Source organism: Entelurus aequoreus, linkage group LG23 (genome assembly GCF_033978785.1).
Source record: "Entelurus aequoreus isolate RoL-2023_Sb linkage group LG23, RoL_Eaeq_v1.1, whole genome shotgun sequence".
In the NCBI taxonomy this organism is placed as follows: Eukaryota; Metazoa; Chordata; class Actinopteri; order Syngnathiformes; family Syngnathidae; genus Entelurus; species Entelurus aequoreus.
The window spans coordinates 16,562,126-16,584,677 of NC_084753.1; the positions used below are offsets into that span (position 1 = coordinate 16,562,126).

Sequence of the window (22,552 nt, forward strand, 5' to 3'; positions counted from 1 at the left end):
ATGAGTAAAATTAACTCTTAAAGGTTAGTACTATTAGTGGACCAGCAGCACGCACAATCATGTGTGCTTACGGTCTGTATCCCTTGCAGACTGTATTGATATATATTGTAGGAACCAGAATATTAATAACAGAAAGAAACAACCCTTTTGTGTGAATGAGTTTAAATGGGGGAGGGAGGTTTTTTGGGTTGGTGTACTAATTGTAAGTGTATCTTGTGTTTTTTTATGTTGATTTAATAAAAAAATCAAAATAAAAAAAACAATACCGATAATAATAAAACCGATACCAATAATTTCCGATATTACATTTTAAAGCATTTATCGGCCGATAATATCGGCAGGCCGATATTATCGGACAACTCTAATTTCCATGTTATGATACATGTTCACATTATTTATTGACTGTATCTAAAAAAGATCAAAATATATTTTTATTTAAATGAAGATATGAAATAATCCTAAATGAAATACAATGACTTGGTTTATATTATTGTATATACTAAGTCAGGGGTCGGCAACCCGCGGCTCTTTAGCGCCGCCCTAGTGGCTCTCTGGAGCTTTTTCAGAAATGTATGAAAAATGGAAAAAGATGAGGGGGAAAAAAATATATTTTTTGTTTTAATATGGTTTCTGTAGGAGGACAAACATGACACAAACCCCCCTAATTGTTATAAATCACACTGTTTATATTAAACATGCTTCACTGATTCAAGTATTTGGCGAGCGCCGTTTTGTCCTACTAATTTTGGCGGTCCTTGAACTCACAGTAGTTTGTTTACATGTAGAACTTTCTCCGACTTTCTAGGACGTGTTTTATGCCACTTCTTTTTCTGTCTCATTTTGTCCACCAAACTTTTAACGTTGTGCATGAATGCACAAAGGTGAGTTTTGTTGATGTTATTGACTTGTGTGGAATGATAATCAGACATATTTGGTCACTGCATGACTGCAAGCTAATCGATGCTAACATGTTATTTAGGCTAGCTATATGTACATATTGCATCATTATGCCTCATTTGTAGGTATATTTGAGGTCATTTAGTTTCCTTTAAGTCATCTTAATTCAATGTATATCTCATGACACACTATCTGTATGTAATATGGCTTTTAATTTTTTGCGGCTCCAGACAGATTTGTTTTTGTATTTTTGGTCCAATATGGCTCTTTCAACATTTTGGGTTGCCGACCCCTGTACTAGGTCATAAAATCAGTGTCAGTTGAGTCGGTCCATAGGTTGCCTGTAGGGATTTTTAATGTCCAGCAGATGTCAGTATCTAGTGACACAGTATCGACACAGTATCAATACAGTTTTGCAATGTGTTGAAACGCTTCATAACGCCTCATCAACCCATCACTAATGTGCACATTTGAATAGTCTTTGAAATGATATTGTTAAGGTCTTGGTCAAAGGGGGGGAGGGTGACCCTAGGATGCAGAGACGGGAAAACATTTAATTAGACAAAAGGGATAACTAAGGGCAATGGGGCAGAAGCGCACACCATGTAACCTGGACAAAATAGGTCCCTCAGTGGTCGGCAGGAGAAGAGGCCAGGGCGCACTGAGCAGGGCAAGAGTCCAACAAAAGAATCCCCTTTACCTCAGGGAGGCTAGGAAACAAACACAAAAGATGTTAGGGAATTCAGGACTAAGGAGCGACAACGTACCAGGTCTGGTGAGGTGAAGCAGGCGCATGCACGAGAGAGGTTCAGGATACATTAACCGGCAAGGCCAAGCTGTCAGTGACGAGCCTAAATACTGGCGGGCTAATTGCGAGCAGGTGTGCCTCTAGGTCCGCCACTCGCCGAGGACGAATCACTGAATACACAGGTGCAGACATAAAGGAGAAGGCAGGATAAAGATAAAACACAACAGATATTGCAAATAAGGTACAGTTACTAATCGATAATGTAGTAAACACACTCATGAACAACTTAACATAGTACACCCTTCAAATCCGCATTTACTCCTCTTCAGTTTAACTAGTTGATTAAACAAACAAGCTTGTTTACCCCTTCAGATGACAATGCTGATATCTTCTTTTGGTCCACTGCGACCCCAGCTCGTTGTGATTACTTACACATGTCCAATGTTCTACAAAAGCAAAATAAATTCACGTTCAGCCCGTAGTTGCAACTTGATGCTCTTGTTTGTGTAGTACATTTGGTTCATACTAGCTGTAATTGTAGCCTCTCCAAGGTATTGCACGGCGGATCAGCTGTGGTGCAATACCAACAAGTTACCTCAGTTTTATCTAAAGTTCTGTTTTGAAGACCGTGTAACAATGCACCCGTCTTCCAGGTTAAGTCTTAACCCAGATGTGATTAATCTTCATTCATATTTAATAGCGTGATAATATCTCTTTTTTATTAATCACAGGCATTAATCCGTTAACGTTACATATATATATATATATATATATATATATATATATATATATATATATATATATATATATATATATATATACTACACTGAAATATATACATAAATATTTAAATTTAAAAAATAACTTATTTAATTAAAAAAAAAACCAAATAGTATTATATGTGACCAGGTTTTAGTCAAATCACACAGATGATCATGCTGCTGGAGCCTAACCCAGTTGACTGGTTAGCAGTCAATCACAGGGCAAATTAAGACTCAAACAACCACCAAATAAAATATCGACCTTATTTTTGATATTTTCGATACCAATAAGGCAGTTAGATTCTGTAAAATGGGCTCATTTAGCTGAAGAATAAAGTGTAACTGTCATTTATAGTTTGAGCATAGGACCATATTTAGGAACTTTAGCCGTAACTAAACATTACAAAATGTGGGCATGAAAATTATTAGAAAAGTTGGAAGTGAGAACAATATGATAAAAACTTCAAATGTGCTTGCTGTGGGAAATATGAAGTATTGTGTGATCACACATGCGGCATATTGGTGAGTCTGACATCACACTGCTAGCAAGAGTACAAGTGTCACATTGTAGGGTCCTTAAGGCTCTTACACGTGTGTTACTTTACACGTAAATTGTGTATCTGGGTCCTCACTCAGTCCTGTTTCCTTACAACACACACACACACACACACACACACACACACACACACACACACACACACACACACACACACACACACACACATATATATATATATATATATATATATATATATATATATATATATATATTAGTCAAGGTTTCTGTGGTTTCTCCGTTACACAGTGCTCAATACTGGGGTAGAGCGGAATATACGTTAGGTCAGGAAAAAACACAGAGGCAAATTTTTTATATATTTTTAAATTTTATACAATCATGTGTGCTTACGGACTGTATCCCTGCAGACTGTATTGATATATATTGATATATAATGTATATATTGTGTTTTTTATGTTGATTTAATAAAAAAAAAAATATATATATTTTTTATTTTTTATTTCTTGTGCGGCCCAGTACCAATCGGTCTGCGGACCGGTACCGGGCCGTGGCCCGGTGGTTGGGGACCACTGGTCTAGAGTCCCTATAGGCTACTGTTTATTTACCTGTGAAGATTTGGGCATATTTCCAAAGGTTTGGAGGCAAATATAAAAGCGATCATGAAAAAAAAATATTTAAAATGGGATGGAGTGGATTTATACACTCTTAAGAAAATACATTTTTTAAAGATTTAAACAATTTATCGTCACCAAGATGTTACTGCTCGCTACGACTTCACGTCATTTGACACTAACAAGGATTTAGAGAAGAAAAGATCATGTCTTTACATGTGAGGGGTCCACAAATTAAGCATTAATCGGTGAAAGGCAAAGTTGGACTTATGCGTGCATCGCTAAGCAACATATTTGATTGACATAACAAGTGCCATGCTGTTGTGATACTAATGAGAAAAATTGAAGTTTGTTTGCAGTTGATTTCCTGCTACAAATATTAGTCTCATGTACAATTCATGTCTGTAGTTGTTTTTATGGTGTGAAGTTCATATGGTGTCTCGTTATTTAGCTCTAAATGTCCCTGTTGTTCAGCAATGTTTGCTGGCGATATCAAGATTCAGTATATGCTGTTGACCCTACCAGAGATTTATTCATCATCTTATTATTACTGTTAAGGATATTTTCTTGATGCTAACAAATATCACCAAATACGTTATAATGTGGTCATTTGTGTGGAATAAAGCACTTGGCTTTCCTGCACAACTACAACAACATTAAGCTTTTAGTTTCTGTTTTGAAAATCGACAACGGAAATAGGATGGATTGGACCAATAATCCAAATATTTATTACCAGGACTTAACATGACGTTAGTTTATTTGCACAAGCAGGTCTTGGTAGTTATATTTAGGCAAAGCAACCACAAAAGAACCCAAACTAATGCGATCTCTTGTTATTTTCTTACGTTTAGTTCTGCTCTCAAACACTACTAATATGGTGGAGAATAAACTCGATTGCATCACAAAAAGTTCCTGAAGCAAACAAATGTTCAAACAAACATTTTACAAAGTGATCGCTGCAGACACGAGCATGGTCAATTCAACAGTTTTACAAGGTTTATAGAACTGTTGCAAACTGAACTCTAGACCCTTATTAGTGGTCATGTTTTTTGTGCGTGTGAGAGGATGAGGATACATCTAACACTCTCAGCGTAATTACATCTGCAGCGGCTGCGTGACCCCCTGTCATCAGCCAGAGCGCCAGAGGGATTTTATCACCTTTTTAAACCAATTTAAGAAATATTAATGTGGTTGCTCTAAAATGACACTGCTTCCAGCACGTTTACCTTCATCAGGGATTTGTCTCCCAACATTTTCCTTGTGACACTTGTAGCTCATTGACAAATGTGAAAGGCCTCTTCAATCAAACTTTATTAGGGATCGAATGTCCCTTTGGGACAGAGGACCCTATTGTATCTGTAAGGTTTTATTATTATTATACCGCCGCCTCTTTGAGCTGTAATTTGACCCCCTTAACATGCTTCAAAACTCACCATATTTGAGACACACATCAGGACTGGCGAAAATTGCGATATAATCAAAAAACCTAGCCCCAAAACTCAAAATTGCGCTCTAGCGCCCCCTAGGAAGAAAACACAGACAAAATCGCCTCTAACTCCCGGTACGAATGTCATAGAGACATGAAACAAAAACCTCTATGTAGGTCTCACTTGGACCTACATTTCATTCATTGACACCCCCCAGCAAAAATCAACAGGAAGTTTGCAATTCCCCCTTCAAAACAAACGTTTTGTAAAAACAGTCACCTTTGCCTCTTTCAGCTGTAATTTGACCCCCTTAACATGCTTCAAAACTCACCAAACTGGACACACACATCAGGACTGGCGAAAATTGCGATCTAATAAAAAAACCTAACCCCAAAACTCAAAATTGCGCTCTAGCGCCCCCTAGGAAGAAAACACAGACAAAACTGCTCCTTGGAAGAAAACACAGACAAAACTGCCTGTAACTCCCAGTAGGAATGTCGTAGAGACATGAAACACATACCTCTATGTAGGTCTCACTTAGACCTACATTTCATATATTGACAACCCCCAGCAAAAATTAACAGGAAGTTTGCAATTCCTCCTTCAAAATAAAAGTTGCGTCATAACAGTCACCTTTTTTTAAACATTATCTCCTTTGTCGTTTCGGCTTCAAAATATCACAGGAGAGAGATTGAACCCTTCTGATTAAAAGTTGATGAAAGAGTTTTAATTACTGCTCCGGTTTGGATTTTATGAGCCCTATTGCGCTCTAGCGCCCCCTAGGAAGAAAACACAGACAAAACTGCCTGTAACTCCCAGTAGGAATGTTGTAGAAACATGAAATAAAAACCTCTATGTAGGTCTCACTTAGACCTACATTTCATTCATTGACACCCCCCAGCAAAAATCAACAGGAAGTTTGCAATTCCCCCTTCAAAACAAACGTTTTGTAAAAACAGTCACCTTTGTCTCTTTCAGCTGTAATTTGACCCCCTTAACATGCTTCAAAACTCACCAAACTGGACACACACATCAGAACTGGCGAAAATTGCGATCTAATAAAAAACCTAACCCCAAAACTCAAAATTGCGCTCTAGCGCCCCCTAGGAAGAAAACACAGACAAAACTGCTCCTAGGAAGAAAACACAGACAAAACTGCCTGTAACTCCCAGTAGGAATGCTGTAGAAACATGAAATAAAAACCTCTATGTAGGTCTCACTTAGACCTACATTTCATTCATTGACACCCCCCAGCAAAAATCAACAGGAAGTTTGCAATTCCCCCTTCAAAACAAACGTTTTGTAAAAACAGTCACCTTTGCCTCTTTCCGCTGTAATTTGACCCCCTTAACATGCTTCAAAACTCACCAAACTGGACACACACATCAGGACTGGCGAAAATTGCGATCTAATAAAAAAACCTAACCCCAAAACTCAAAATTGCGCTCTAGCGCCCCATAGGAAGAAAACACAGACAAAACTGCTCCTTGGAAGAAAACACAGACAAAACTACCTGTAACTCCCAGTAGGAATGTCGTAGAGACATGAAACAAATACCTCTATGTAGGTCTCACTTAGACCTACATTTCATATATTGACAACCCCCAGCAAAAATTAACAGGAAGTTTGCAATTCCTCCTTCAAAATAAAAGTTGCGTCATAACAGTCACCTTTTTTTAAACATTATCTCCTCTGAGCGCGTTTGTCGTTTCGGCTTCAAAATATCACAGGAGAGAGATTGAACCCTTCTGATTAAAAGTTGATGAAAGAGTTTTAATTACTGCTCCGGTTTGGATTTTATGAGCCCTATTGCGCTCTAGCACCCCCCTAGGAAGAAAACACAGACAAAACTGCCTGTAACTCCCAGTAGGAATGTCGTAGAGACATGAAACAAAAACCTCTATGTAGGTCTCACTTAGACCTACATTTCATTCATTGACACCCCCCAGCAAAAATCAACAGGAAGTTTGCAATTCCCCCTTCAAAACAAACGTTTTGTAAAAACAGTCACCTTTGCCTCTTTCAGCTGTAATTTGACCCCCTTAACATGCTTCAAAACTCACCAAACTGGACACACACATCAGGACTGGCGAAAATTGCGATCTAATAAAAAAACCTAACCCCAAAACTCAAAATTGCGCTCTAGCGCCCCTTAGGAAGAAAACACAGACAAAACTGCTCCTAGGAAGAAAACACAGACAAAACTGCCTCTAACTCCCAGTACGAATGTCGTAGAGCAGGGGTCACCAACGCGGTGCCCACGGGCACCAGGTAGCCCGTAAGGACCAGATGAGTAGCCCGCTGGCCTGTTCTAAAAATAGCTCAAATAGCAGCACTTACCAGTGAGCTGCCTCGATTTTTTAAATGTTATTTATTTACTAGCAAGCTGGTCTCGCTTTGCCCGACATTTTTAATTCTAAGAGAGACAAAACTCAAATAGAATTTGAAAATCCAAGAAAATATTTTAAAGACTTGGTCTTCACTTGTTTAAATAAATTCATTAATTTTTTTTACTTTGCTTCTTATAACTTTCAGAAAGACAATTTTAGAGAAAAAATACAACCTTAAAAATGATATTAGGATTTTTAAACACATGTACCTTTTGACCTTTTAAATTCCTTCCTCTTCTTTCCTGACAATTTAAATAAATGTTCAAGTAAATTTATTTTTTCTATTGTAAAGAATAATAAATACATTGTAATTTAATTCTTCATTTTAGCTTCTGTTTTTTCGACGAAGAATATTTGTGAAAGATTTCTTCAAACTTATTATGATTAAAATTCAAAAAAATTATTCTGGCAAATTTAGAAAATCTGTACAATGAAATTAGAATCTTATTTCAAAGTCTTTTGAATTTCTTTAAAAAATTTTGTTCTGGAAAATCTATAAGAAATAATGATTTGTCTTTGTTAGAAATATAGCTTGGTCCAATTTGTTTTATATTCTAACAAAGTGCAGATTGGATTTGAACCTATTTAAAGCATGTCATCAAAATTCTAAAATTAATCTTAATCAGGAAAAATGACTAATGATGTTCCATAAATTGTTTTTTAAATTTTTTCAAAAAGATTCGAATTAGCTAGTTTTTCTCTTCTTTTTTTCGGTTGAATTTGAATTTTAAAGAGTCGAAATTGAAGATAAACTATGTTTCAAAATGTAATTGTCATTTTTTCCGTGTTTTCTCCTCTTTCAAACCGTTCAATTAAGTGTAAATATCATTAATTATTAATAATAACATAGAGTTAAAGGTAAATTGAGCAAATTGGCTATTTCTGGCAATTTATTTAAGTGTGTATCAAACTGGTAGCCCTTCGCATTAATCAGTACCCAAGAAGTAGCTCTTGGTTTCAAAAAGGTTGGTGACCCCTGTCGTAGAGACATGAAACAAAAACCTCTATGTAGGTCTCACTTAGACCTACATTTCATACACTGACAACCCGCAGCAAAAATCAACAGGACGTTTGCAATTCCCCCTTCAAAACAAAAGTTGAGTAAAAACAGTCACCTTTTTCCTCTTTCAGCTGTAATTTGACCCCCTTAACATGCTTCAAAACTCACCAAATTGGACACACACATAAGGACTGGCGAAAATTGCGATCTAATCAAAAAACCAAACCCCAAAACTCTAAATTGCGCTCTAGCGCCCCCTAGGAGAATGGTCCCGGCCATCGCTGCTTGCAGCTTTAATTTTTGTTTATATTTGTATAGCATTTTTCCTGCACAGGCCAGTTGCAGCACAAAGGGCTATACACCTGTGATTAATACATTAATTAATACAAATACAATTGAAATGGAGGGAGAACAACTAAAAAGTAGCGTAATCTAAAAATATAAAAAAAAATATATTTCACAATATATGCAAAGTAAGGTATCAAAATATATTAGTAAATACATGAAAACACAAAATAGTTAAATTGGATGTAGTAATAATAGAAATAAATAACAGTTAAAAGTTTAAAATAATTTTAGTAATCTTACTCTTGATTTTAATCGTATTCAATAGTTATATTGAACTTTTACAGGGATAAACCTTGTCAAATGATATGAAGCAATGTGTTAATCACAAATATTATATGTATATACAGTACAGGCCAAAAGTTTGGACACACCTTCTCATTCAATGTGTTTTTGTCATGTCTTGTGATCATGTTTTGTTTAGTTATGTTCTGTTTGGTTAAAACTCCATAGTTCCTGTTTTTTCACTCCCTTGTTTTGTCACCCATTAGTTTCACCTGTCATGTGTTCGGACTCACGCACCTGTGTTAATCAAGACTTTATTATTTAAGCTTGTAGTTGCCAGGCAGTCGGCCTGGCGTCATCACTCTGTTTATGATTACTCTGTACTCTGATTCTGCTTCATGCCATGTTTACTGTTTCATGCCATTTCATAGTTCATGCTGCTCTGCTCACGTCACCGTAAGTGTTTTTGTTTTATGACCATAGTTCAGTTTATGTGTTGACTATTTGTGTTTCCTTAGCCAAGTTTGTGTCTCCGCCTTGTGCGCGCCTTTTGTTTGCACGTTTTTTATAGTAGAATTAAATCATGTATTTACCTTCACGCCATGTCCAATCCAGTTCTTTTGCATTTCGGGAAAACAATCCACGCAGGAAACTGCACCATAGTCCTAGTCTTGACAGATTTATTTACAAACCCCGTTTCCATATGAGTTGGGAAATGGTGTTAGATGTTAATATAAACGAAATACAATGATTTGCAAATCCTTTTCAACCCATATTCAATTGAATGCACTACAAAGACAAGATATTTGATGTTCAAACTCATAAACTTTATTTTTTTTTTGCAAATAATAATTAACTTCATGGCTGCAACACGTGCCAAAGTAGTTGGGAAAGGGCATGTTCACCACTGTGTTACATGGCCTTTCCTTTTAACAACACCCAGTAAACGTTTGGGAACTGAGGAGACACATTTTTTAAGCTTCTCAGGTGGAATTCTTTCCCATTGTTACTTGATGTACAGCTTAACTTGTGCTCGAATGATTCTATTTTCCAACAGTCTAAGAGTCCTTAAATGTGTCGTGACTCGGTGAAAACAGAGGGGAAGATACCATGGGAGAGAGACGCTCCGTGGAACATCTGTGGATGGTTTTATGGCTCGTTGCAATAAAGTGATTGTTGATCGACCACTCCCTCCTCGCCTCATCAACCTTTTAACATTCGGGGTAAAAGCTATATTCTACATGCACTTAAAACCATCCGAATCTGGGAGATTTGTAACTACAAAATAAAAGCTCCAAACAGGAAATCCAAATCCAAAACTCCAATCTGTCACACGGAGCTTGCCACCAAAATAAAATGGAGAATTGTTACTACTGTGGTTCTTGAACAGGGTTTGTAAATCGGAAAGTTTGTAAAGTGAAGCAAATTTCTCCATAAGAAACAATGTAAATATGAATAATAGGTTCCAGCCTCGACAAAAGTCCATATTTTAGTCTATGTTGGTACACAAGCTGAACTGTCCTGTATGCGCTGCTCTGCCAACACACACACACACATAAGTCCCTTTGGTGCCCTCACAAATAATCAGAAATCCCAACCACTTAAATTAACATCATCAAAGGATGAGCTGACGAGAAAGGAGAAGACAGAGGTGGCGTGGAGGAGAGATAGTCTTTTTCTCCGCTGTGATAGAAGTCTGCTTTGGCGTCTTTTTCCAGAAAAGTCCGGTCTCATCACAATTAAAACTTGCTGTGGTACGACGCCTGCTTCGTCGATTCCTCCATACTTGCAAGCGCCATTAATGTACTTGTCGAAAATAGTCTTTTTTTTTTTTTTAACTCCACAGCGATTCCCTCTGTCTTTCCACGCTGGTGTGTTAAGTTTTTGGACTCATGTCGAGTTAGCGAAATGGAAGACATTTGTCAACTTTGCCTGCAGGCCGGACACAAAATGAGTGAATGAATGAAGCCTTGGTACACAGAGACATGGTTCGCACATGGCGGCATATTTGGCTCCATTTAAAAATTTGTAAATCGAGAAGTTCACAAATAGAGGGGTTTGTAAATTGAGATTCCACTGTACTGCAGTTCTACATTTCTAAACAAAGTCTTCCTACTTTCTACATATTAGAATGTGCATAATGGAGTTCTGAGCTTATTAGGATTGAAGCACCGTATCCAAATCCATTTCCCACATGAATATGCTAGAAATAGTCCTGTCCAAACTAATGTGATCCAGAAGGCAGGTTTGGACACTGGCAATGGTTTTAAAGCTCTTGATTTTGTTCCCGGCTCCCCACAGGGAACGCCACGGTGTTGTGGTGCACCTGCTCCACAAACGTCTTCAAGTCTGTGACCAATCGCTTCATCAAAAATCTGGCGTGCGCGGGCATCTGCGCCGGGTTGGCGTGCGTTCCCTTCGACGTGGCGCTGGGCTCCAGCCCTCGCTGCTGCTGGTGGCTTCACACGCTGCCGCTCTGCAAGGCCTTCAGGTTCCTCCAGAAGCTCTTCTGCTCCGTCACCGTGCTCAATTTCAGCGCCATTGCGCTGGACAGGTCAGTTCATCAAATTGTTATGTAAGAAAAAAATAAAATAAAAAGATAAAAAATAAAAAAATTATATATATATATATATATATATATATATATATATATATATATATATATATATATATATATATATATGTATATATATATATATATATATATATATATATATATATATATATATATATATATATATATATATATATATATATATATATATATATATATATACTACCGTTCAAAAGTTTGGGGTCACCCAAACAATTTTGTGGAATAGCCTTCATTTCTAAGAACAAGAATAGACTGTCGAGTTTCAGATGAAAGTTCTCTTTTTCTGGCTATTTTGAGCGTTTAATTGACCCCACAAATGTGATGCTCCAGAAACTCAATCTGCTCAAAGGAAGGTAAGTTTTGTAGCTTCTGTAACGAGCAAAACTGTTTTCAGATGTGTGAACATGATGGCACAAGGGTTTTCTAATCATCAATTAGCCTTCTGAGCCAAAGAGCAAACACATTGTACCATTAGAACACTGGAGTGATAGTTGCTGGAAATGGGTCTCTATACACCTATGTAGATATTGCACCAAAAACCAGACATTTGCAGCTAGAATAGTCATTTACCACATTAGCAATGTATAGAGTGTATTTCTTTAAAGTTAAGACTAGTTTAAAGTTATCTTCATTGAAAAGTACAGTGCTTTTCCTTCAAAAATAAGGACATTTCAATGTGACCCCAAACTTTTGAACGGTAGTGTGTGTATATATATATATATATATATATATATATATATATATATATATACACACGTTAGGTCAGAAAAAACACAGAAAATATCATCCCTACAAGCCTGTTTCGCAGGCTTGTAGGGATGATATAGCCTCTGTGTTTTTTCCTGACCTAACGTATATTCCACTCTACCCCAGTATTAAGTACTGTATAACTAAAAACCACAGAAAAGTTGACTTTGTATATATATATATATATATATATATATATATATATATATATATATATATATATATATATATATATATATATATATATATATATATATATATATATATATATATATATATATCTATATCTATACAAACCCCGTTTCCATATGAGTTGGGAAATTGTGTTAGATGTAAATATAAACGGAATACAATGATTTGCAAATCCTTTTCAAGCCATATTCAATTGAATGCACTACAAAGACAAGATCTTTGATGTTCAAACTCATGAACTTAATTTTTTTTTGCAAATAATAATTAACTTAGAATTTCATGGCTGCAACACGTGCCAAAGTAGTTGGGAAAGAGCATGTTCACCACTGTGTTACATGGCCTTTCCTTTTAACAACACTCAGTAAACGTTTGGGAACTGAAGAGACACATTTTTTAAGCTTCTCAGGTGGAATTCTTTCCCATTCTTGCTTGATGTACAGCTTAAGTTGTTCAACAGTCCGGGGGTCTCCATTGTGGTATTTTAGGCTTCATAATGCGCCACACATTTTCAATGGGAGACAGGTCTGGACTACAGGCAGGCCAGTCTAGTACCCGCACTCTTTTACTATGAAGCCACGTTGATGTAACACGTGGCTTGGCATTGTCTTGCTGAAATAAGCAGGGGCGTCCATGGTAACGTTGCTTGGATGGCAACATATGTTGCTCCAAAACCTGTATGTACCTTTCAACATTAATGGCGCCTTCACAGATGTGTAAGTTACCCATGTCTTGGGCACTAATACACCCCCATACCATCACAGATGCTGGCTTTTCAACTTTGCGCCTATAACAATCTGGATGGTTCTTTTCCTCTTTGGTCCGGAGGACACGACGTCCACAGTTTCCAAAAACAATTTGAAATGTGGACTCGTCAGACCACAGAGCACTTTTCCACTTTGTATCAGTCCATCTTAGATGAGCTCAGGCCCAGCGAAGCCGACTGCGTTTCTGGGTGTTGTTGATAAACGGTTTTCGCCTTGCATAGGAGAGTTTTAACTTGCACTTACAGATGTAGCGACCAACTGTTGTTACTGACAGTGGGTTTCTGAAGTGTTCCTGAGCCCATGTGGTGATATCCTTTACACACTGATGTCGCTTGTTGATGCAGTACAGCCTGAGGGATCGAAGGTCACGGGCTTAGCTGCTTATGTGCAGTGATTTCTCCAGATTCTCTGAACTCTTTGATGATATTACGGACCGTAGATGGTGAAATCCCTAAATTCCTTGCAATAGCTGGTTGAGAAAGGTTTTTCTTAAACTGTTCAACAATTTGCCCACGCATTTGTTGACAAAGTGGTGAACCTCGCCCCATCCTTGTTTGTGAATGACTGAGAATTTCATGGAATCTACTTTTATACCCAATCATGGCACCCACCTGTTCCCAATCTGCCAGTTCACCTGTGGGATGTTCCAAATAAGTGTTTGATGAGCATTCCTTTAACTTTATCAGTATTTATTGCCACCTTTCTCAACTTCTTTGTCACGTGTTGCTGGCATCAAATTCTAAAGTTAATGATTATTTGCAAAAAAAAAAAAAGGTTTATCAGTTTGAACATCAAATATGTTGTCTTTGTAGCATATTCAACTGGATATGGGTTGAAAATGATTTGCAAATCATTGTTTATATTTACATCTAACACAATTTCCCAACTCACATGGAAACGGGGTTTGTATATATATATATATGGTGGCTATTCAGGGCAAGTGCGTCACTTCCTAACAATGGTGCTTTTTTATTTTATATTGCAAACGTCAATCTGTTATTTCGCAGCCCTGAGTTGTTGTTGGTGAATGATGTGTCATAATGTGTGGAAAAACGGTGCCCTTCACATAAAAATCTATCCAGTTATCAATCTGCTGGGCTTCCACTGGCTACAGATGAGTATTGTTCACATTTCAACCAATACTGGACCCAAATTGGTACTTTTCAAACCAGTTCTTGAAAAATAGAAACCATACAAATTTTGTTAAAAAAAACAGCCCCTTTTTATTTTGACAGAATGATTATATTTTGTTATAGAAGTTATTCATTTACTATTCTGATCAACTTGTATGTCACAAGATTCTGGAAATAAAGCAGCACGTTTATTCAGACAGCCAGTTAAACGCTAAATGTAAACACTGTATGCTATAGACTACCAGGAGCTAGCAGCTACACAACAGCTAAGCGCCCAGTAGCTACACAAGCTAGACATACATGCATTCTCAATTATTTTCTGGTATACCCGCCTTGGAAAAAGAACACATTTCGCATTCCCCCAATCTCTGACAGGACTATAAATAGTATAATTTGTCTATAAAATTGTTACAGGTCTACCTCTACACTCACTATTTGAGAAAAATAGCTTTTACTGAACAATATTGCAGTCTAAAACAGCACATTTGTCAGTATAAACAAATATCAAATATCATACCGTATTTTCCAGACTATAGAGCGCACCGGCATATACATTTTAGAAGAAATAAATATTTTTCCACACCGTACCATAAACCGCGTATATACACGTTGGGACATGAGTTATTTACACAGAAATATTCTGTGCAACAGCTCTCCAAGATGTAAATACTGTACTTTTTTTTTAACTGCGGACTATTGAACAGATTTAATCTGATGCAGGCGTTAGCTTTGGAAAGTGAAAATTTACAGGGTGATTCCATATTTTTTTTACTCTGCTCGATTTAAAAATGAAACTGTTACTGTTCATTACAATTTTCAAAACCCAAAACCAGTGAAGTTGGCACGTTGTGTGAATCGTAAATAAAAACAGAATACAATGATTTGCAAATCCTTTTGAACCTATATTAAATTGAATAGACTGTAAAGACAAGATACTTAACGTCCGAACTGGAAAACGTTGTAATATCTTGCAAATATTAGCTCATTTGGAATTTGATGCCTGCAACATGTTTCAAAAAAGCTGGCACAAGTGGCAAAAAAGACTGATAAAGTTGAGGAATGCTCATCAAACACTTATTTGGAACATCCCACAGGTGAACAGGCTAATTGGGAACAGGTGGGTGCCATGATTGGGTATAAAAGCAACTTCCATGAAATGCTCAGTCATTCACAAACAAGGTTGGGGCGAGGGTCACCACTTTGTCAACAAATGCGTGAGCAAATTGTCGAACAGTTTAAGAACAACATTTCTCAACCAGCTATTGCAAGGAATTTAGGGATTTCACCATCTACGATCCGTAATATCATCAAAAAGTTCAGAGGATCTGGAGAAATCACTGCACGTAAGCGGCTAAGCCTGTGACCTTCAAGCAGTACTGCATCAAAAACCGACATCAGTGTGTAAAGGATATCACCACATGGGCTCAGGAACACTTCAGAAAACCACTGTCAGTAACTACAGTTCGTCGCTACATCTGTAAGTGCAAGTTAAAACTCTACTATGCAAAGCCAAAGCCATTTATCAACAACACCCAGAAACGCCACCGGCTTCGCTGGGCCCGAGCTCATCTAAGATGGACTGATGCAAAGTGGAAAAGTGTTCTGTGGTCTGACGAGTCCACATTTCAAATTGTTTTTGGAAACTGTGGATGTCGTGTCCTCCGGAACAAAGAGGAAAAGAACCATCCGGATTGTTATAGGCGCAAAGTTGAAAAGCCAGCATCTGTGATGTTATGGGGGTGTATTAGTGCCTAAGACATGGGTAACTTACACATCTGTGAAGGCGCCATTAATGCTGAAAGGTACATACAGGTTTTGGAGCAACATATGTTACGCCCCTGCTTATTTCAGCAAGACAATGCCAAGCCACATGTTACAACAGTGTGGCTTTGTAGTAAAAGAGTGTGGGTACTAGACTGGCCTGCCTGTAGTCCAGATCTGTCTCCCATTGAAAATGTGTGGCGCATTATGAAGCCTAAAATACCACAACGGAGACCCCCGGACTGTTGAACAACATAAGCTGTACATCAAGCAAGAATGGGAAAGAATTCCACCTGAAAAGCTTCAAAAATTGGTCTCCTCAGTTGCCAAATGTTAACTGAGTGTTGTTAAAAGGAAAGGCCATGTAACACATAGGGTTGCACATCTCTCTCTGATAAACGATTCGATATGCATCTAGATACACAGGTTACGATTCGATTCAAAAACGATATCCTTTTATTACAGACCGATTCGATTGGATTCGATTCTGAACGATACGATTCGATTTGACGGTTAATATTCCAGAATCCAAATCCCCAAGCATTGTAGCTTTATGGCACTGGCAAAAAAAACAGAACAACTAAATCACATGTCAATGTATTTATTTTTAGACATGGACCAAAAAAAGTCTGGCTGAATTGTAGGATGGGAACTCCAGAGGTAAAAGTAGCACAGAATAGTAACAACAAAGTGCAATATTTCAGCCAGAGCATAGTTTTGAACACTAGAGGTAGGTAACAAAGATTCAATATTTCAGCCTGAGCATAGTTTTGAACACTAGAGGTAGGTAACAAAGATTCAATATTTCAGCCTGAGCATAGTTTTGAACACTAGAGGTAGGTAACAAAGATTCAATATTTCAACCTGAGCATATAGTGTTTTGAACACTAGAGGTAGGTAACAATGAACACTAGAGGTAGGTAACAAAGGTGCAACATTACAATGTAAACAAGTTACACACCTATAACACATCTCAAAATGTGGCAACAATGAGCACAGTGACAAGTGCTTTGTGTAAAAGAATAGAGAGAATAAATACATATGTAAAAATAAAAATCAAACTACTGTGTGTGAGGTACCGTTTCCCAGGTCAAAAAGCAGTAGTTCACTTACACTATGCCTGTGCATTTTCATCATCACTGTCCTCTGTTTTTTTGGAGGGCAGATTTTTTTTAAGGAAAATCAACTGATCCACATGCTCATGTTTGAGCAGACTACGTTTTGTGGAAACAATGTCTCCCGCAGTACTGAACACACGTTCAGATGCCACACTCCTGCTCGTTGGCACGGGGTTTTAACTCACCGTACTCTTGGCCGTGTTTCCTCTTTGCATGCTGGTCGAGATTTGTAGTGCTGCCAGTGTACGTCAACGATGCTCGACACAATTTACAAATAGCATGGCTTCTGTCGAGCTTCCCTTCCTTCTTATAAAACCCAAAAACTTTCCACACTTTGGATTTCTGTCTCCCCGATGCGTTGAAAATCTTTCTCGGTCCATTATCAACTTCGGTCAGACTGACGCTTTCGTTCTCCTCCACATTCATTTTCCGTGTTGTCTCTTGTTTATAACTCGTGCTAATACCAGCTAGGCCAGGGGTCGGCAACCCAAAATGTTGAAAGAGCCATATTGGACCAAAAATACAAAAACAAATCTGTCTGGAGCCGCAAAAAATTAAAAGCCATATTACATGTGTCATGAGATATAAATGTAATTAAGAGGACTTAAAGGAAACTAAATGAGCTCAAATATAGCTACAAATGAGGCATAATGATGCAATATGTACATATCGCTAGCCTAAATAGCATGTTAGCATCGATTAGCTTGCAGTCATGCAGTGACCAAATATGTCTGATTAGCACCCCACACAAGTCAATAACATCAACAAAACTCACCTTTGCGCACTCATGCTCGACGTTAAAAGTGTGGTGGACAAAATGAGACAGAAAAAGAAGTGGCATAAAACACGTCCTAGAAAGTCGGAGAAAGTTATACATGCAAACAAACTGGACGGTGAGTTCAAGGACCGCCAAAATGAGTAGGACAAAACGGCGCTCGCCAAATACTCGAATCAGTGAAGCACGTTTAATATAAACAGTGTGATTTGTAACAATTAGGGAGGTTTGTGTCATGTTTGTCCTCCTACAGAAACCATACTAAAACATAAAAATAGATTTTTTTTCCCCTCATCTTTTTCCATTCTTCATACATTTTTGAAAAATCTCCAGAGAGCCACTAGGGCGGCGCTAAAGAGAGCCGCGGGTTGCCGACCCCCGAGCTAGGCAGTGTCATCCGTGGTCATGTTTCCTCTTACGTCATTGACAGCGATCGATAGCACTTCGGCTTTGACTGCCCGTCGCTGGAAGGATACTTCGTCTTTGACAGCTGCTGGAATCTGAAGAAATCCATTTTTTTTAATTTTGTTGTACAGGCGCGAAACAGGACAGTCATGTGCAGGTTAAGGACCCCCGGCAACTTTGTGATTTTATTGGACGCAGCCCCGGAAGTAAATGGGGGAGGGAAAGTTTTTGTAGAGGGAAGAAATTTGGCGTGACAGCGGCTACCGCGTTTGGCGAGTAGCTTCAGCTCTCGCGTTGTTTTAGAGACGCTGGCGCATATTGTAATCTAGCCAACCCATGCAAAGTCTCGCGATAACCCAGACCTGGGCATTCTGCGGCCCGCGGGCCGCATCCGGCCCTTTGTGCGTCCCTGTCCGGCCCGCGTGAGGCCAATTATAAATTACAAAATAAATTTGAAAAAGTATCTATGTCGAGTGTGCAATACAACGGTGCTGCTTTTGTTTTGAAAATCGTTATTTGTATTACTTCCGTGTGGACGTATGCGTGATTGTGAGTGAATGTGAACAACTGCAATTACAAAATAAAGTTGAAAAAACATCTATGTCCTGCGCGCAATGCAACTGTGCTGCTTTTATTTTGAAAAGTATTATTTATGGGCGTGTGTCCGTGTGTAACCTGCGAGTGAAGGTGCACATGCAGCGACAAGTGATGCACGGTTTACACCCGAGACGCCAAAAAGAGAAAAGTTGATGAGGAATGCCGTGTTTTCAACAAGACATGAACTGCAAAGCAACGTCCCCTCACCTAAGGTGCGTGCCTGCGCAATTGCGCACTGCTCAAGCGTCCGCTGCGCGCAGCAAGTATATGCCGCGCACCAAATCAAATCCCATCTGAATTCTAAACAAAATAAACATATTTATTCTATGGAATTTTGCAATGCAACTTTGAGTGACAGTGACAACAAGCGGCCCTAACGGTGTTTGTCAACACCGTTCAATTGAACACCGTTCAATTATTGTAACGTCTATCGAGATGCTTCGAGGACAGGAATTATATCGATCACTTTATTGAACAAAACTGTTTATATTCGGACATAACCACACCAAAAACATGAGTGAAACAATTCTATCTCGAAAAACTAGTCATTTTCTGCCGTACAAACCAGGCCAAAACCAACTTGTCATCTGTCACCAACACGCATAGCACTAAACCACTGGTGCGTTTAAGGCCACACAAAAAGTCGGACAACTCAAACACCACACAAAGTTACACTATGACTCCTCAGTCATACGTGTGCTTATTTTACTGTCATTTATTATTAATGTTAATTTATATATATTAGTCATGGAATGCTGTTACACACACTATGTTGAAGTATTACTATTATTATTATTATTATTATTATTATTTATCTTACGGTATATATCAAAAATAATATTGAGCAAAATTTAATTGAAATATTGTCGATGTGGCCCTCCAGCAGTGCTCGGGTAGCTCATGCGGCCCCCGGTAAAAATTAATTGCCCACCCCTGCGATAACCGATCCATGACTCTATAACCGATTCAGCTAGGAATTCATGGATTATTCGCATTGATTGAGGAGTCTGCTACTGATGCAATCTAATCGCTCACTTGTTGAATCGAATACTCGGTCGCATCGGTTTATCGATCACAACCCTAGTAACACAGTGGTAAAAATGCCCCTGTGCCAACTTTTTTGCAATGTGTTGCTGCCATTAAATTCTAACTTAATGATTATTTGCAAAAAAAAATACTTTTCTCAGTTCGAACATTAAATATCTTGTCTTTGCAGTCCATTCAATTGAATATAAGTTGAAAAGGATTTGCAAATCATGGTATTCTGTTTTTATTTACGAATTAAACAACGTGCCAACTTCACTGGTTTTGGGTTTTGTATTTTCTTGATATCTTGTAGTGTTTCTCCAATCCACAAAGTTGCCATTTGAGAGGACGATAGTTTTGTGTCTTTCTGTAGATCCCTTTTGTTCATACTAACAAGAGGTGGTGTCGGTGTCATAAAAGTATGCCGGTGATTCAAGAGATTGTCCGTTGTGTCTGCAGATACTGCTCCGTCCTGTACCCGTTAGAGAGGAAGATCTCGGATGCGAGAGCCAGAGATGTGGTCATCTACATTTGGGTGCACGGCGTGGTGGCGAGCCTCCCTGTGTTTGTGGTCGCCAATGTGACGGACTTGTACGTGGCGTCGTCCTGCGCGGAAGACCACGCCGGCTCCCCGGGGCGCGCGGCGTACATGTGCATCTACAACGTCACCACCGTCATCCTCCCGCTGGCGCTGGTCTTCTTCTTCATGCTGCTCATCCGCCGGGCGCTCAGTACCAGCCAGAAGAAGAAGGTGATCATCGCGGCCTTGCGGACGCCGCAGAACAGCATCTCCATCCCGTACGTGTCGCGGCGAGAAGCAGAGTTGCACACCAGTCTCCTGGCGGTAGTGCTGGCCTTCTTCGCCTGCAGCACCCCCTATGGGGCGTTGGTGGTCTATCGCACCGTTTTGGTGGACCCCAAAGAGCTGCCTGTGTTCTTGTATCTCACAGCCTTGTGGCTACCGAAGGTGTCCTTGCTCACCAACCCTCTTTTATTCCTGACTGTTAACCGCTCGGCACGCCAAAGCTGCCTGGAGCTGCTCTCCCGGGTCCACAAACGCTACAGCCGGCGTAACGCGATCAGCACGGGGGGTCTGGCCTCTATCGGGGCGGAGGTTGCGATAGGAGAACCCGTAGGACTGGAGACAACCGGTCGTTCCGGAAGCCAACTTCTGGAGATGTTCAACATCGGCCAGCAGCAGATTTTTAGACCCTCTGAGGAGGAGGAGAAGGAGGATGCAGCAAATGAGGGACTAGAAGGACCCAAAGAGGACCACAAGAACGGGTCAAGGCTCCAAGGACTCATAACACAAGTGATCACCAAAAACGATCTGTTGCAGGGACACAGAGGAGGCCTGGCCAACGAGGGCCCGCCTGCAACCGCGGCGTCGCGCTCCTCTCCGGCCCACGGGTGCGCTTATACGTCGTCGTCGCAGGTGGCGCCCGCTTCGCTTCCAGAGACGGAAGACCCCACGCAGTTTGGGTTCGGACCCTTCGAGCTGCCGCCTCAGTGGTTACCTGAGACCAGGAACAGCAAGAAGAGGCTGCTGCCTCCTCTGGGGAACACCCCTGAGGAGCTGATCCAGACCAAGCTGCCCAGACCGCGGCCCGAGCGTCGGATAAGCAGGAATAACAAAGTCAGCACTATTTCTGCTGTGGACCCGTGAGCGGACTGTAGTGGACTCTGGACTCATCTCATGGAGGCCATGTTGTTGATGGAGCTAAGACCCTTGGTCCCACCAAAGCTGTTTACATCAGTGGTCCCCAACCACCGGCCCGGTATCGGTCCGCGGACCGATTGGTACCGGGCCACACAAGAAAAAAAAAAAAAAAAAATAATTTTTATTTTTTTTGGTATTAAATCAACATAAAAAACACAATATATACATTATATATCAATATAGATCAATACAGTCTGCAGGGATACAGTCCGTAAGCACACATGATTGTATTTCTTTATGAAAAAAAAAATAAAAAAAATTTTGGGACAATTTTTCAAGCGTTGACAGGTCCGCAGCTACAAAAAGGTTGGGGACCACTGGTTTACATGTTGACTGCATCTCAGCCAGGAGATCAGGGGCCGTACTTATCAAGCTTCTTAGAGTGCCATTTTACACTTAAGTCCTGAGAATTTGCGAAATTTAGTCCTACTCTCAAACTTAAGAATAAAAGCTTTTTATCAACGTTCTTAAGTCTAAGAATCACTCCTACTCTCCACGATATTTAAGAGACCTTCAGAGGTGTCTTAAGTGGTTAGGAGTTGCCAGCAGGGGATGGCACTGAGGCGAGAGAGACGTGCGCGAACGTTCAGGGAACGGAACAATGTTTTGTTTTTTTTTGATGACGAGCAGCAGATGAAACGGTATCGTTTAGACACAGCGGATATTATTTTTGTCACAGATTTAATACTTTTCGATTCCTTGTTGATTTCTGCATGTGTCTGCACTGGGCTAGTATATATAGAGCCACCCACACCAGTTTCAAATTAGTTGCCTAATTAATGAATTGGAAAGAAAAT

The 22,552-nt window shown here is 39.3% G+C and overlaps 1 protein-coding gene across 1 annotated transcript in view; it reads left to right on the plus strand.

Moving 5' to 3' along the window:
- gpr176 (G protein-coupled receptor 176) overlaps nt 1-22,101 on the plus strand; it is a 35,248-nt gene extending 13,147 nt beyond the window's left edge. Inside the window, exons 2-3 of the mRNA XM_062033912.1 lie at nt 11,223-11,475; nt 20,495-22,101. Coding sequence (XP_061889896.1) covers nt 11,223-11,475; nt 20,495-21,701 — 1,460 coding nt within the window. The 3' untranslated portion in view covers nt 21,702-22,101. The remainder of the gene's footprint in view (nt 1-11,222; nt 11,476-20,494) is intronic.
- The last annotated feature ends 451 nt before the right edge of the window (nt 22,102-22,552 follow it).